The 17271-nt window shown below is 30.2% G+C and overlaps 1 protein-coding gene across 8 annotated transcripts in view; it reads right to left on the reverse strand.

Annotated features, from left to right (window-relative positions):
• KIFAP3 (kinesin associated protein 3) overlaps positions 1-17271 on the reverse strand; it is a 219611-nt gene that overhangs the window by 29648 nt on the left and 172692 nt on the right. For 6 of the 8 annotated variants that reach the window (XM_077156924.1, XM_077156923.1, XM_077156927.1 and 3 more), the window contains 2 exons: positions 11860-12049; positions 5927-6026 (listed from right to left, as the gene is read on the reverse strand). In XM_077156924.1, coding sequence (XP_077013039.1) covers positions 5927-6026; positions 11860-12049 — 290 coding nt within the window. Of the gene's footprint in view, positions 1-5926; positions 6027-10702; positions 10792-11357; positions 11430-11859; positions 12050-17271 lie in introns of those variants that run through there. The other 2 variants (XR_013174069.1, XM_077156929.1) reach the window with 2 other exon arrangements.

Below are 17271 nucleotides of genomic sequence, written 5' to 3' on the forward strand. Positions count from 1 at the left end.
TTTACCAAATATTTTAGTCCTTACAATGCTGCTGAGCAAATGGGCAACTGGTCTCAATGTCTATCAAAGGAAATATTTCTGGGAGGTTCTTTTCAATTTCTTTTTGATCCTTCCATGTAATTTCTATATACTGTCACAGTAAGGATGGTTGCTAAAACTTAAATTATCAGAATAATATGTAAGAATTTAGAGTTTATCAATTAAAACTGAAAGGGAATTATCAAAGAAGGGATTTGTAAGTATACTTATTTTCCTCTCAATATAAAAGAATTTCTTGCTTGGTCAAATAAAGAATTGTAACCAGGACAATGATTTGATTTCTCCCTTGAATAAATGCTTTTTAAAAGAACTCATAATATGTAGTTCTTGTAATGATATTATATAGTTTTGTACATGCCACATGATGTCTCTTTGGCAGAGAATATGTAATTTTGAGATTGCTTTCTCAAGTGAAAAAAACTGAGTAAACTAAATAGCTGGGTATAGTTAAGGTGGCTGTATAGCTAAAGAAATTAGTCTAATTTTTAGATGTAAAGTTCTAGTCTTAGGAAAACATACATTTAAGAATTTGGACAAAATATTTCTTATATTTTAAGGAAATAATTTATTAGTTCTATTCAGTACTATTTTTAAATGTGTAATTGAGTAACTATCATTTCAACTGGGATTTCATGTTTGGAAATAACTAAATCAGAGAAAAAGAAAAAAGATACAGTGACATATAATATGTACAATGCACAGAAAGTTAATATTAAAGTATTCTAGAAGGAACAAAGAGGCAGGCTATAACATACACACAGAAAATAAAGTGTCAGAATCAGATGGCTCAGAAAATGGATGCATCTAGTTCATCTTTGACCCCAGTGAAATGGTCAGAAAATGACACCACTGTGCTAACCACAAAGAAGAACTCCAGGCCTTCTGAAAAATATTTTTCAAAGCCCCAAGGAAATCTAAGCAGTCTCTGTAATTTTTTTTCCAGTTTATGAAAATTGGATTACCATAAAAGAAAAATGGACCATTTTTACTGTAACAAAAACTGATTTGTAAAAGCTGGGAACAGTTTAAAAATACTCTTAACATGAGGTTCTTGTTAGTCTTGAAAAGTAAGAGTTATAAAAAAAAATAGTTCAAAAATATGATGCGGATACATGGTATATAATGGGGAAAAAGCTAGTCTTGCTCCTATTAATTTTAATTAGTTTTAATAGCAAGTTACACTTTACTTTCTAACACCAGTTCAGATTTTGGGAAGGGAAGATTTACATCTGATACTCTGGGATTGGCAACTCCATAGCTAATGCCTTGAAGTCCTAATGCATTTTGCATAAGCTTTAAATGTCAGGAAATCCTGGCGCCAAGAGGTTCAAAATGATAGTGACATATATCTAAAACCCAGGATTCGCTGTCCAACTGCCAGTATCTATTTTATCAAACATCCAGTCTCCCTTGTAGAATGGGATAGATGAGTTAAACAGTTTTCACTGTTTCCAATTAAAGTGCCTTGATATATTACAAAAATGTAGGCATTCAGATTAAGAAGGATCCCCTGACTTGGATTTTAAGAAAATACTAAATAAAACATTTCAAACATTTCTCTAAATCAGGCTAGTATCTCCATTTTAACAGATTTGTTTTATGACTCAACTTTGTCTTTTTAGAAAGAAAGTGACTATTTCTTTGGACAACTAAAAAAAATAAAAATTTTTGTTCATAAAAATAAAAAATTTACTCTTTACCTTGCAGGGGCTTAGGAGCATCTATTTCACAATAACCTACTCAAACTAATTTAAAAAACCCACAAAGACTGAAAAGCCATGAGTATTGGCTAAAGGGTATGCCCCTTGGCACTGTCACATTCTGTTTCATGTATCATCCCATATACCAATGGCACTGAAATCATTAAAAACAATGGAAATGATAAAAAAAAAATCACATTTAATACATTAATCTTTCATTATTCTTTCTTCAGAGAACTTGATAATGCATATTTATCAAAAACGTATGGTAGAAGAGCTGGAAAGGAACTTATAAGTCATCTGGCTGATTTTCCTGACTTAAAAAAAACAAATCCAAATGCTAATATTTCCTCTCTTGAAAGATATCTAGAAAATATTCTATCAGCTTTTTCAATATTTAAAATTAATCAAGACATTTTTTCATAGTTAACCCAAATTCTTCATATCTGTTAAGTCTGTGTATTCTTATCTTCATAGCAGAGATGAAATTAGTAGTTGTTCTACACTTCTGTTTGATGAACCTGCATTTCCTAAAAAATTCTGTTTTGTAAATGAAGAATTCTAGAAACAGGGTTCTGAGGCAATGCTAACTGATCTAATGAGCTTTAAATTTACCTACTGGATATCAGAAGCTGAAAGGCAGTTTCTAGCTTAAGCATTTCATATCTGGGATGTCATGTGGCAAAATTATCACACCAAAATGCATGAATAATTATGCAGTAATTTAGAAGACTTAAATATCTGCAAAATTAAAAAATATGCAGAATTAATACCCATGGTTTATTACTATCAAAAAGGAGCACAGAAATCCTATTAAAAGGAGAATCCTAACCAACCAAAAATAAATTAATAAAAGAAAAAGTAAATGATTCCAAAGTAGGTCAATAAAAAAGAACATGGAAAAGAACAACTATGAATCTTTGGTTACACTGTATACTCTTTGTATCTCTGCTGGTATTATTTAGAATCTCTTTTCACCCGATCTATCATCTACAAAAAAATTGAAGAAATTCACTGTAAATGATTTCTTATGAAAATTAAAAAAGAGAAGAGAAAAGATAAGAGTTATGTGATTTAAGGCCTAACAATTTATAAAAACAGGAGAAGAAAGGCTTAACTTTCTCAGGGGAAGCTCTTTTTAAAAGGCAAACAATTCCCAAATCAAATCTAGAGTATAGGTTACCAGGAGATAAAATGAGGGTAGAGAACAGGGAACAGATGCTTAATTTGTACAAAATTTTAAATAAGGTTGATTGTAAATGTTTGGAAATGGTTAGATGTGATGGTAGCACATCATTGTAAGTGTAATTAATAGCACTAAATTATGGGTGTGATTGTGGTTGAAAGGGAAAGTTTAGAGTCATGTGTGTCACTAGAAGGAAAACTAGAGGATAAAACATGGGACTGTATAACATAGTGAATCCTGTTGTAGATGATGTCTATGGTTAATTGTACAAATAAAAGAATGTTCTTACATGAACTAGAACAAATGTATGTCACCATTATAAGGTGTTCATAAGGTGTTCCCAGCATATGGGAAAAACACATAATGCAAACTATAGACTACAGTTAACAGTAATATTATAATATTCTTTCATCAACTGTAACAAAGGTTCTATGCCAATGCTAAGTGTTAACAATAAGTAGGTATAAGGGGCATGGCATATTTCCTTTTGGAGCAATGAGAATGTTCTTAAATGGATTGTGGTAATGAATGCACAACTGTGATTATATTAAGAGCCACTGATTGTACACTTTGGATGGACTGTATGGTGTGTGAATGTAAGTATTTTAAAAATAAGTATATCAGATTCTTATAATTTCAAAAATAGTCTACAGCAAGTTTATTAACTAATATTTTAAGCCAACATTAATGTGATATGTCTTTCATGCAGTTAAAGAAGCTATTTAAATATTTTTACCCTTGAAAAGTAATTTAAGGTATAAAGGTAAATGATTTTCCCAGTCATTAAAATTTTGCTAAATTAACGTGCTCACAAGATCATTAATCTGTACATTCAATTTTAATGAAAATTTTTAATTTCTTAAAAATTGCATAATTACTTAAAAAAGATAGCAAGTTTTTCCCAAATGAGTAATGCAAGATTAGTAGCAGTCTTCCTTCTTTAGATTGGCATTATCTTCAGAAGATACAAAAGTAATGCTTTGCTTATAGTGAAATATAAATAGCAGATTAACTCATCTTGTAAATGCTATCAGCAAAATTCTTTTGCATAAATATTTTAGCATCATATACCCAAATCATTTCTTCCTTTTCCATTTATGTTTCAGAAAACATTTGTAGTTGATTGTCATGTGGAGTACATAGTTATAATGATTAAACAGGGGCTCTATTTAAATAATTTTAGCTAATATGACCAGAAGTATCAGAAGTAATCAAAAGCCATATGCTTTCTAGCATGTAACCATGTTTAACTTACATTTCCTAAGGCAAGGAGTTTCTTACCATGACAATCCAGTATACTGATAAAACTTTATTTTTAAAGTGCTATTAGTTATTTAGAGTTCACTTCAAAACTATGTATAAGGTACATTATATGTATCATAGCATTTTATGTAATACTCCCATGATTTTCTACCATGCTTTTAAACTTTTGGTCACAATAATCAACGAGCTGTGAAATCAACTCACTAGGTTGCAGTCTACATTAAAAAAAAAAAAAGAAACAATAGAATAAAACAACATATTAAAGTGCATTACATATTGTAAGAGTAAATATTATTTTGAGAAGTTTTTGTTTTACATATATATGTATATACATGTATGCATACAAACATGTATGTATACACTTGCAATATGAAAGGTATTTTTTAATGAGGGTTGTGATAAAAATATCTTAAAAGTCACTATAGTATGCTGTTTTTCCTTCTAAACAAGGTAGCATGTTGTACTAGAAAGAACTTAGAGTCCTGAGTTCAAATTCTTGTTCTACCATCCTATCTGTGTGAGTTGGTAACTTTAACTTAAATTTTTAGAGCCTTGATTTCTTCATCTATAAATGGCTTCAGAAATGTCTGCTTTAAAATACTGCTGTATAAGTTAAAATAAATAAGATGAATATTTGTAAAACAGATTGTACACAACAGATGATCAATAATGGTAGCAATTATAATTATTACTACTAGATTAAATAGCTCATTGTAAGTGATCATAACGAGTCATGATATATTGTGATCCATTATAGCTATTCACCTCCTCTTGCAACAGTAACAAAATCCAAAATTTTAGCTAGGCCTATGGCTATTAAAAATATAGACTGCATGGGTTAGGGTTTGATAAGGAAAGCAGAACCAAAAGGACATGGGAGTTATTATAGGAATTAAACTTTATAAAATGTGCTAAAAACAAAACAAAACAAAAGGAGTTATAAAAATAATAACTGTATTTTCCTTTAAAAAATACATGAACACATTCTCCAAACAGAAAATAGCCATGATAATTAAATGTAAAATTTTAGAAGAGTAAATTAAATCAATAATTTAAAGAAAAAATTCAGTTGTCTAAAGGGCAAATAAGACTACACTTATTCACTGGATTAGCTTAATGTGAAATTTCAAGAGTCAGCCTGAATTAAAATATTATCTCTCAAGGAATGATATGGAAGGCAAAGTACTGTTTCAACTTTCTGGCAAGACTTCAAAAAATCTATGACACCAGTAATAAAGTTGGATATTTGCAGAGGGGGATCTTTACTATTATTATAGAACATTGCTGGTATGTCAGATTTGTTTTCCTTAAATATTTTACTTGAATGCCATCTAGAGAGGCAAAGACTTTAATCAAAGCACCAAGAGTTTTTTTTAAAGTGAAGTCTGAATTGTTAAAATACATGCTTTGTGTTCTTATTTACTATTATACTTTACTGAGTTTGGAAAGCAAAGGAAATGTTTATTAATTTGGCAAAATTATTGTCTGTTCCAATAAACAGCCTGTATTTTCCAAAGTCATGAAGAATATTTTTTCAGATCTGTGATTTTTTTTAAACATTGAAAATATGACTTCATAAGTTAATTTAAAATCAAATAAATCTGGTTTTCAAAAGACAGGAATTTTTTCCACTAATGAAAAATAGAAATGGGGAGTGAAGAGAATTTTGGCTTTTCAAAAGAGAAAGAATGTTTTTCTCCCACACCATATATTAGAATTTTCTTGGAAAACTCTTTACCTGCCAGGAAATGAATGCTGACCAACTACATCTCCATTTTGAAGGTGATAATCACTGAAGAAATCTGGACTTATGGCCCCTTCAGAAGCAATTAATCCATCTAGGAAAAAGGAAAGTAAAAAACAGTGAAACATATTTGTGGGGAATAAAAAGAAAACTACCTGAGAAAGCAATACAACAGAAAATTACCTGGACTTTTCAATTTGGAAAGAAAAATGTTAGTATGACATGCTATTCTCTCTGAACAGGATACCATACATACTTAAAATGTTGTCTCACATCAAGTTCAGCACAAAAATTCAATAAATATTATCTGCTATGTGTCAAGTACTATGCCAAGTACAGAGATAAATAAGATTCTCTGCCTTCAAGAAACTTATAGTCTTGTAGACAAGAAAGACACAGAAAAGATAAGGAGGTAAGGGAGGGAAGGACAGTAAAGATGGTCTAGGCTAAAGAAGTAGCACGAGTAAGCATGATGTCTGTAAAAGTCAACATTTGAGTATGTCCCGCATTTTATACCTAAGTGCTTCCTTTATATATGATTAAGGAATTAGATATTTCAAGTAAGTGAATTTCTGGAAAAGCAATACCTAACGTGTTAAGTGTCACACTTTAAAATTCACACACACAAACATAGGCTGGAAATCTTAGTAAATGTATTATTTTACACTCCCAGTAATCATAATAGGATATACACTACGTAATTTAACTACTTTTTATGATTCAATCTTCATTATAATCATCAATTATTATATAGTCATACCCTAGGGTTATTAGATATTATTTGACTACCCATGCTAAATGGTTCTACACTTTAAAGCTTTTCAATTTTCTTTGCTTATAAAACACTTCTTTTCCTAAATCTAAGTCTTTGTTATCACTTTTTACTGATTTTAGGGTAGTAATTTCTCATTTGCTCCAATTGCTCCAATGTAAGAATCCAAATTACCAATTTTTGATAGAATTAGACCTAAGGTAAGAAAAAATGGATCTGAGGGAAAAAGTTCTAAGTGATGGTTTTGGACTGTCCTATGTATAAAGCAAATACATTTTTTGCATGTGGTTTTGTAATAACTATTTCGATAGCTCTGAGGCATTTTAAATTTTCCTTTTCCAAAAGTATGCTGGGTTGTTGAGTAACTTTTAGATAAATATTGGCTAGACCACACTCACACCCTGATTATAAATATGGCATGCAGTATGCAAATTGCTCAGTCACAACATGATCATTTAACATCTATCACATGCACAATAATGTAATGCTAGGTCTAAGAGGAAATATAAAAAATTATAATGCATAATCTGTTATAACAAATTTTAACTTAAATGAAATAAATTTAAGATAAACATTAATATACAATTAAATAATACAATTCATTAAGAATTATCTACAACAGGAATGGATATATGTACCAAATGTGTGACGGAGGCTGTAAAGGTTATGGAGGGATTACTATATTCTCTAAGGGTTAGAAAATGACTACTTGAGGAGGTAGAGTATTGAAAGATAATATTAAAATAAATAATCTGTTTGGGGAATAAGGGTATTAGAAATTGAGTAAATGGTAAAACTAAGTAATAACGTGGACAAATGAATAAGCAAGTTCATTTGTATTTCCACAGACTGTCTACACTACTCACTTGTTTTATCTATCTATATAGAAATATATAGATATATATATCCATTTGTTATATATTATGACTTGTATCACTATTTAATTTTTGAATTGTTAATTTAGCTTAGGTATTTGTCTTATTTCTTCACTAAATTTAAAATACTTGAGAGGTAGTTTGAGTCTTCACTAAAAGATTCAGTAATGTATAGTCCGATTTTTATATTCTCTAGAAAATAGAGTCTATAAATTAAAAGATCAGCTAAACAAAAAAAACTACAAAAAATGAAATGATGTAAATTCCAAGATACCATAGATTAAGCATTAAGCAGTTAAAAAAAAAAAAGTTTTATATGGATCCAAGACTTTGTGAGTGTGGCTAAATTAACAAGGTTAAGATCACAAAATCAACAGGTTTGTCTGATAAATTAAAACCTTATTAAAACACTGAGGATCAGGATTTAAGAAACCTGTGAATTTTAGAGGAAAAAAGCTAAGTAAAATCCCCAAATTAAATGAATGCCACATTTTGAAAATGAGTTAAAGATATTCAGCAAGTCAATAGAATGAAAGATTTTAATTTAACATTCAGAAATATTTCATATATAAATACAGCCAAATAAAAAGATACCTGAATTGTGTTTAAAAGTTCATATGACATGAAGCATGATCTAGTAAAGAAAGTCAGATTAAGAAGAAATTAAATGAAAAAACTGAGAATTTGATCATAATTCTCAATTTGTAGCACCAACTGTATTCAAGGAGAACAATGAGTAGCCAAAAACAAAAATGGAATACAAGGAACTAAAAAATGGAAGCTCATGAAATAGAAATCAAACTGAAAGTTCTTGAATTTAAAAGATTCATTCAGAAATTGTATAAATCTAGAATACAACTAGTTTAATAAAATAATGAGCCTGATTTTAAGTGAGTAAAAAAGAGCAAATTTTTTATTCTTTCGAAGTTTATTTTTATTAATCTTAGTACACTGGAGTTATAAACTGCAGTTTCTAGGCTGCCCTTTAATGGCTTGACAAAAATAAGCAGCTCTGACCTATAGGCAATTTTTCTTCCCTAGAATGAGGTATATATATAAAGGTTCCATTAAAGGCTCATCTCAGGTACCGCAACTTCCTGGAAGTATTAATTTGTTTTTCAGCATTTTATATCTCAAATTAATTTTATACAAATAGTAAAAAGTAATCATATCTCCTTAATTACAGAGCCCAGATAAATCCAGAAGTGTCCTTTTCAAGTTCCTACTCTTAGTCTTATTTCAAATATAGCAAGAAGAACCAAACAATTCCATGTAACATTTAAATGACCAGAGAATAAACAGAAAACAGAGATGATGTATACCAGAACACTTTGTATGCTGCAAAGCATTATACACATTTAAGTTATTAAATTATATGAAACATTTTAGACCATAGTTATATAAAACACCTTTCTGAAATGCTCCAAGTAATGAAGATAAAGATGTTTATGAACAAAATGGGGTGTATATATACTGGAACAGGGATGAAATCAAAGTAAATTTGTCAGCATAGGTAATTTATTGACCTAATTTTTGAAAATCAGTTTTAAAAAACTAACTTATAAACTCTGTGAATGAAAGTAAAAATACACAAAGACTATCTTCTTATACACTGTTATTGAAATAAATTTTATTTTTATTTCTTAAATCAAATCTATACATAGTATTGCGCTCCTTGACGAACTAGTTAGAAGGAAACTCGTGATTGAGAGAAAACAGATGTCAATAATGTAAAATTGAGAAAAAAGAAATGATGAAAATGATGAATCATAACTTATTTGGCTGTACCCTCATAAGACTCATCACAGAAACATATGGGTAAATGAAAATGATGGGTTTACAATAAATGATCCTGAGATAAAAACAAACCATTTTTAGTTATGTATTCCAGGAATATATTTACATAACAGAATATGATTCCCCATAATTGATGAAGAACAACAAAAATGTCTTTTAGAAATGTGTAGCAGCAGCACAACTTAATAATTTATACTATACTTCCACTATGGAAAAAGTACTAAAGCAAACAACTTAATTTTCATGATAGAAAAGGAAATTAATCAGTGACTATATAATTTTAGACTTTAAGAAAAAAATTACTATAACTAAAAAGTAGCTAAATTCCTATGTCATATGACAATATGAAGATTCTTTAATTTAAAAAAGCAAGGGAGAATATTTTATTTTAATAGTTTGAAAATATTGAAGGCAATTCTAATGACTAGGATGTAGCGAATGTCATTTCATTTTAGAGTAAAATATAAGACCCAGGGAATCATGGGCCAGTGAGCTTAACCACTGTTGCTAAAAAGCTATTAATGCTGCTTTTATTGGAAGCAGTCTAAAGTTTCATAGAGACCCAAGGGTTTAAATAAGATGACTCAAACATTCAAACAAATCTGTAGCACTACAGTATCTTTTTCTAAAGAAACAATTGCATATAATTGAGAGGCCAACAGTATCTAATTTCCACTTGAGATAAGAAATAAGAAATGTTGCAAATTTAGTAAATAAACTATTAATCAAAAGTGAATTAAGTAACTCATAAATTTGAAATATATATGAGGGCTATATCTTTAAACTCACAGTATGTAATTTCCACTGTCAAATGTGAACTGCATCTTTAGGTGACAGCCATTAAAAAAAACCCACGAGGATATCCATTTAATACACCCTTCCAAATTTTTAAAAATATTTTTTCATCAGCTTAAATTTTATTTATTTATTTATTTATTTATTTATCTGTCAGCTACCACTGTTTTTAAATTTTGGCATATACTACTATACATAATTCGATTTTCCCACAAAAACATAAATTATACATTTTAATTTTGAATTATCTCAGAAAAGTATTAAAGACTTACATTTTAAAAGTTTATTTTATATGACAATTTTGAAATGTGGTATAACTTTCTAGAAATATTTTTAGGAATCTGAAATTCTAATTACAAAAATAAAGTTGCATACTAAGGTGGCTAACAGTTTTATTTGGTTTTAGAAACTGATAAATAATTTACACTGAAAGATATCTATCAATCTTCAAAGCGGGTAACTTGATTCTAAGAATATTCTGATTCCTATTAACTGAATAACTCATATCATATTTATTTTACATTATTTTACCTCATGAATTTCTGAATATGTAAGAAACAGCTGCTTGCCATTACTGAAGTAAGAAATTCTTGTTGGTTGAAATTAATGATCTACTCCATCTGGTTTAAAAAACACAAAGCAGTATCTCATAACTACCGTAAAGGTCAGTTAGGAAGAAATCTATTTAATTTTCAAACCAAAGCAGCAGTCTTCTGGGATTCAATTATCTGTATCATTTATATGATTTATATCATTTATATATATAATATATATTATATACATATATCATTTATATCAAATATATGATTATATTTATATCAAATATAAAAGAATATTTTCTACTAGCTTTAAACTTTCTACTAGTTTATGTGGAATATTTGCACAAATATGAAAATACATAGTAGGAAAGAAAAGGTGGACCACTAATTCAGATATGACAATTACTTTTTTGCTTTTCCGTTCCAACCTGTTATACATTTTAGTGAGAAATCCTTTCCTTTGCTTCAATTAAATAACTTCAATGAAATAATGTTAGTATTGGCAACAATGTAATACATTAAAAGCCATAATATGTAAAACTTTACCAATCTTTGTGCCAACTTCATCCCTGGAAAAAGGCAATATGGTAGCGTGAACAAGGTAATGTACATGACATTTATATAAAATTAAAATTTACCTTAAAAGCACTGGCAGAGTTTTGAAAGAAAAAACTAGGGCTATAAAGTGTTTAAATCTTCTAACAACCACCAGAATTTAACTGTTTGAAAATAAAGCAAAATTAAACTGTTAAAATTAAATACACTGGAAGACAACACAAATTCATAAGTTATAAATTTAACAAATGTAGAATACAGAAAAATGAGGATTACATTTTCAAACAGAGGTCAGAAATCTTGAACATGTCATTTTTAAAGTTATATATTCTACAAAGTAATAAACTTCTAAGAGCGATTAATTTTCTTACTATAGTCTTTGTGATAGAGAATGCATGTAAGACTAGGAAAAAATAATGATGAGTTAATAGATTTGCTTGGTGTGTACAGATTTTATATTTGAAATCATTATCAGAAGACTTCATTTATAAACAAAAAAGTGCTGACAAATCTTGGAAATGAGCAAGGTTGGCATATAAAAATTCCCATTTATAACATGTAAACTTTTATTTTTTGCTTTGGATATCACCTTACCTGAGTTGTAGAAAAGGTCAGGTCTTTCAAGAATATCTCCTTCATGAATGTATGGCTCAATTCGATCATCACCATATAAGTACTGTTCACTCTCATCCATCTGACGACTCTCTACCATCTCCAGCCACTGAGAGTTATGCCAGCGAAACTTTTCACTCTGAATTTTCTTAGCCCATTCTTCATCATATTCCTATTGAAAACAAATTGTGAGCTGTTATTATATAAGCTTACTAAAGAACTTCCTTGGGACTCAGATAATAGTATTTTTATCTCATGAAAAGATAATTTTGTAGAACTTCCTTTGAATTAGAGGAACAGTAAAAATATCTGTTGAGAACTGTCTTATACAATGAGGAATAAAAAGAAATTAAATTCAGATATTCTTTATAAGTCTCTGTTTGGGTTACCAATCACTGACGGCAATGGTAAATACTGGAAGAAGTTTAGGTTTCACAGATTATTTATCTAAATGTTGTCAGAATTTATGTAAGCAATCAGACTTCAACTTCCAAAGAGTTCCTGTGGCTATAATTATTTTTAGCACTAATGACAAGTGGTTAACATTAAAATTTCATGTATTGTTATATCTTTTTGTTTGGATAATATGGTTCAGTAGAGAAAAAAAAAAGCACTATTAAAGTATTCCTCTTAACTTCTTAAATGGTTTACTACTAATAATAAATAGTAGAACTGAGTTTAATCTTGTTCCAACCACAAAATAATGTTATCTTATTTAGTTGTCATTGTTTCTTTAAATGTCCATCTCCTGTGGGGAACATGAACTCCTAAAAAGGAAGACGTGCTGGCTCATTCATTCTGTATCCTTAATACCTGTGGTAGACTGAATTGTGTACCCAGTTTGGACAAGCTCTTGGCCTAAGTCCTTACACTGGTGAATGCAGACCCATTGTAAATAGGATCTCTTCAAGATGTTGCCTTCAGTTAAGGTGTGTGCCCATCTGAATCAAGGTAAACTTTAATCAAGATTACTGTGTCCTTTACAAGCAGGATGGAAGTCAAGACAAAGGGAAGCAATGGGGAGCAGCTAGAAGCCAGAAGTCAATGGAATCCAGAAGAGCAAAAAGAAGACATCACCATGTGCATTGCCACATGACAGAAAAGCCAAAGAACTCCAAAGACTGCTGGCCAGCCATAAGATAACAATCCCTGTGGAAAACAAGCCCTCTAGCTTCTGAAACCATGAGCTGATAAATTCCTGTTGTTAAGCCAATCCATTTTATGGTATTTGTTTCAGCAGCTAGGAAGCTAAAACACCACCTATTACAGAAAAATGTCCTTGGGAAATGTTTATGAAGCACAAATAGACAAATTACCATAAGCTGCAGCCAAACCCGTCTCCCTTCTTGTCCTATAGGTTGGAATTACTTCTGACTACTTGTGTTAATTTAGCAATTAATGACAGTGGAAATAATAGTGTGGATAGAAGAAATGGCTTCAGAGATTTCTTTGTCATCCTATATCTAGGATTCTTGGCTTTAAACTCTTCCATCATACCTTTAAACATTTTTGTTTCTAGTGGTCTAAAAAAGGAATTGGAGGTATGCTGGACAGTAGCATGTCCTCTAGTGGACATGTCAATCATGAAAACTTAGAGGTAGAACAAAAATATAAAGTTTAGTCAAATGCTAAGCAACTTGGAGCCAAAGCTGAAATTCAAGTACAGATCATCACAGCATGAATTTAAGAATATTTTCAGAATTCTACTTATCAAGTTTCAAAAGTTTCACATTATCAATTTCTTAGTAGTGTCAGCTATCATGATGGGCTTTATACTGTACATTTCTGAAAATAGGAACTCCCTTTCAACCAAGTTTGGCAGAGGTAGAGATATGTTTTGGCTATGGTAATGCTAATGGCAATTTTGCAACTAATTACTAATCTTCTTTTCTTTTAGATATCTACTAATATTCTTATTAGCTATCAATATATTTCCCAACATAATTATTTGAAATTAATTGTTCTTATAAAATCTAAGAGCTATCATAAACATCATTACATTTTACTTTACAGAATTTCTATATTTAAAACAAGAGATTTTTTTTTTACTTCAAGGAACAATTTGAAATTGATAATTCAGGTTAAACAACAAATCCAAATGCCATACCCTGCTGGTATCATTGATGTGGCCACAGTGATTAGATGTGATGTAATTTATACAATCATTCAATCACTGATCCCACACAAATTGTTTTGATAAAATGAGATAATACATGTAAAGCATTCAGAAAACCTATACTGAAAGCACTTAATAAATGTTAGTCATTATTGTTCATTATTTCAAGTAACAGGTCTCTGAGGTAGGCACTGTAATTATTGCTATTGCACAAATGAGAACATGAAACCCAGAACACTGAAGTAACTTGATACAGGGTACATAGCTTGTTGTGGGTATTACAGCCCTGCAAACCCTGGGCTAGTAATGTGGAAGAGGCAGTTAGAGGAAAAATGAACATTTGTCAGGATTTTTAACTGTATTCTTCATTGAATGAGAATATAATAAATGATGTCCAAGATCAACTTTCAGCTCTCAGATTCTGTGATCGGACTGAATTATTGATCAAGCAGTGATGTGGGAAGTAGTTCCTAGTTTGGTAAGTATATTGTGTAAACACATTCTATTCTCAATCGAGGTCTCTCTGACCTGGCCATATTTTGGGAGGGTGTTGGGGAAAGAGGGAGTTGGAAAAAATAATAAGCACAAAAATATTATTATCAGCAATTTCACTTAATACAGATTTTGGTGGTTCACTTTGGGTTTCCAAAGCTAAATAAAATACTAAGTGGTAACTAATTATGTAATACAGGCACTCTGATTAGCTTCAAAGTAATTTTGTCTGAATGCTAAAAATAACTCAGAACTTTAAATTTATCTTAGTTCATAAGTAAATGTTTTGGTACCATAGTGGCACACTGAAGGTGCTCATTTAAAGTTAGCTGCAGAAAGATTATTATTGTCATATCAGAAATGGCCAGCTAATTTAAAAAGAATTCATTATATACCCTTATATTAAAAGGAAAGAATGGACTTGTTACCTATTGAGATAAAAACGTAATGCAAAATTAAAACACAAAATGGTATTTTGGACAATAAATTCTCTATACCATTGGCTTTTTTTTTTTCCTAAAAGATGTTAGTTACAGGTCACCAAAGCTCCAAGGAGAATATGCCTTAGTATACCAGAATTCCTACTAAATCTATATTAAATACTGGAACCAAGTTAAGTGTCATTGTTTCTTTTAAGAATAGTAGCTTGTTTCACTTGGCAAGAGGCATAAAAATAACTTTTCAATTTGGTAGAGAGACAATCTGATTACTTATCTAAATAACAGGTATTCAAGGGAGATGATAGAAAAACATGATTCAACTGTTTTATTTTATATTTCAAGCATGTGGATACCTAGTTGAAGAACCGGAATTAAAATTCAGTCAAGTACGCAAAGCATGTAAAATATATGGTTTGGTACACCACTAAGAGTAAAACTTGCCTTTACTAATCCTTGGGAAACATAACAAAGGTAGTAAAATTAAAATAATAAATGCTTGAACCACATATCCATAAAATGTATTTAGTGTAATAAGTAATGCTCTGTACCAAAAAAAAAAAAAAAATTCTGCTTACTCCAGGAGTTACCATTTTACATTCTCTTGTAAAGATATGCCCTCGTAAATTATCCTAATTTAACAATAACAAAAATACATCTAATAAATACATAAATGTATAACAAAGAAGCTATCATCTTCACAAACAACAGCTCTTAAACTTCAGCCATCTTATTCTATGAACTCACAGTTAACATATTAATCTAATCACACTAGCCCGAGTTGCTTTAAGAGATTTTACAAGTCCAAACAAAAAATATCTATGAGCATCCACAGCTAAATTTTGGTAGTTCAACTTCGCCTTGTCAGTTTTTTGGGAAACTGCCTATCCAAGGCAGTGAATTAGCATAGAACCTAGCACTAAATTGTAATAAGACTACCCTTGTCCTAACTGAATCCCTTAAACCATGTTCACTTTCCCTCTCTTACCAGTTCATGACGGAATTAACCCATAGAATCAGTGCATCTCTTAACATTAGAAGTCAAAAGAGTATGGTAACAATGATACAGATTGTACTGTCATTTTTCTTCATACAACAATTTTATTCTGACTTTTATTTGGAAACTATAAATAGTCTTTATTTCTATGACTAACAATGTTTAATATATGCACTCCTGTTTACAGGATCACATGAAAACACTTTGAAAAATAAACAAACAGCTCTTTGAAAAATAAACAAACAGCTTCATCCTCATAAAAAATGATACCAGACGGTAACCTATTAGAATAAAGAAAGTTATTTTTGCAAAGATCCAACAATGTTTACAAAATCCTACTACATGAATCCATTACAGTTACAAGCTGCATTTTCACAAGAAGTGGCCTTGAGATTTAATAAATATGTGTGGCTCTTTGCTATAGATCAAAATAAGATGGCAAAAAATATTGACCAGACAGTATCAAGGTCTTAAAGATTCCTCTTTGTAGTCAAGCAATTGTAACATGACTTTTTGAAAAAAAATCTGAAGTTTTATCAATATAAAAGTAATATGTTCATTTTTAAAATTTGAAAATTATAGAAAAATATCACAATACCTTTATCCAGATGGAACCAAAATAAGTACTGGTATATATTCTTCCAGTTTTTAACGATTTTCTTAACTCCAATTTTACTCGCTAACTGGAAAATATTTTAAAACTTGCAGTTTTTAAATTTACAGGCTAAGTATGAAACATTACTAAGATATTATACTTGTTTCATGAATGTTCAAATGTTTTTTTAATAATTCAGTCTCAGGTACTCTACTGTTCACCAAATTTAGGAGACTGGAATGAAACATGCTATGAGAAAAATAATATTCATTTAAACATTCTCATTTCCCTTTTTCCTTAGTAGCAAACATTAGTTCAAATGAAAGATAGTATTGTTTTGCTGCCTGATACTGGCTATAAGTCTTCATATCTTTGAAAATGTCTACCAGATTTCTTGGAAATCAAATATTTTAGTTTATGGCTATTGAGATTCTACTCAGCAAGTGTGGCAAATTAACAGGCTAAGACAGTGGTCCCAAGAGTTTTAGATTTCAGGAAAGGGTCAAAAGCAAATTTGAGGGACTAGCATTAAATCAAATGCCATCTACTACTATTGCTTCATAAAAGAAAGGCCATTGTAAGGCTAAAAATGTAAGAAAGACAATCTCAAAATAAAGATATACTTTCTCAAGATAGAACATGTTGACAACCTCACATTCACCGTCTTTCATTGCTTTTTCTCTTCTCTCTCTCCCTTACACACACGCTGTTTTCTTTTTTATTTCCTTTCCATGTGAGAGAAATCAGTAAAAGCTGA

Source organism: Tamandua tetradactyla, chromosome 4 (genome assembly GCF_023851605.1).
Source record: "Tamandua tetradactyla isolate mTamTet1 chromosome 4, mTamTet1.pri, whole genome shotgun sequence".
Taxonomy (NCBI): Eukaryota; Metazoa; Chordata; class Mammalia; order Pilosa; family Myrmecophagidae; genus Tamandua; species Tamandua tetradactyla.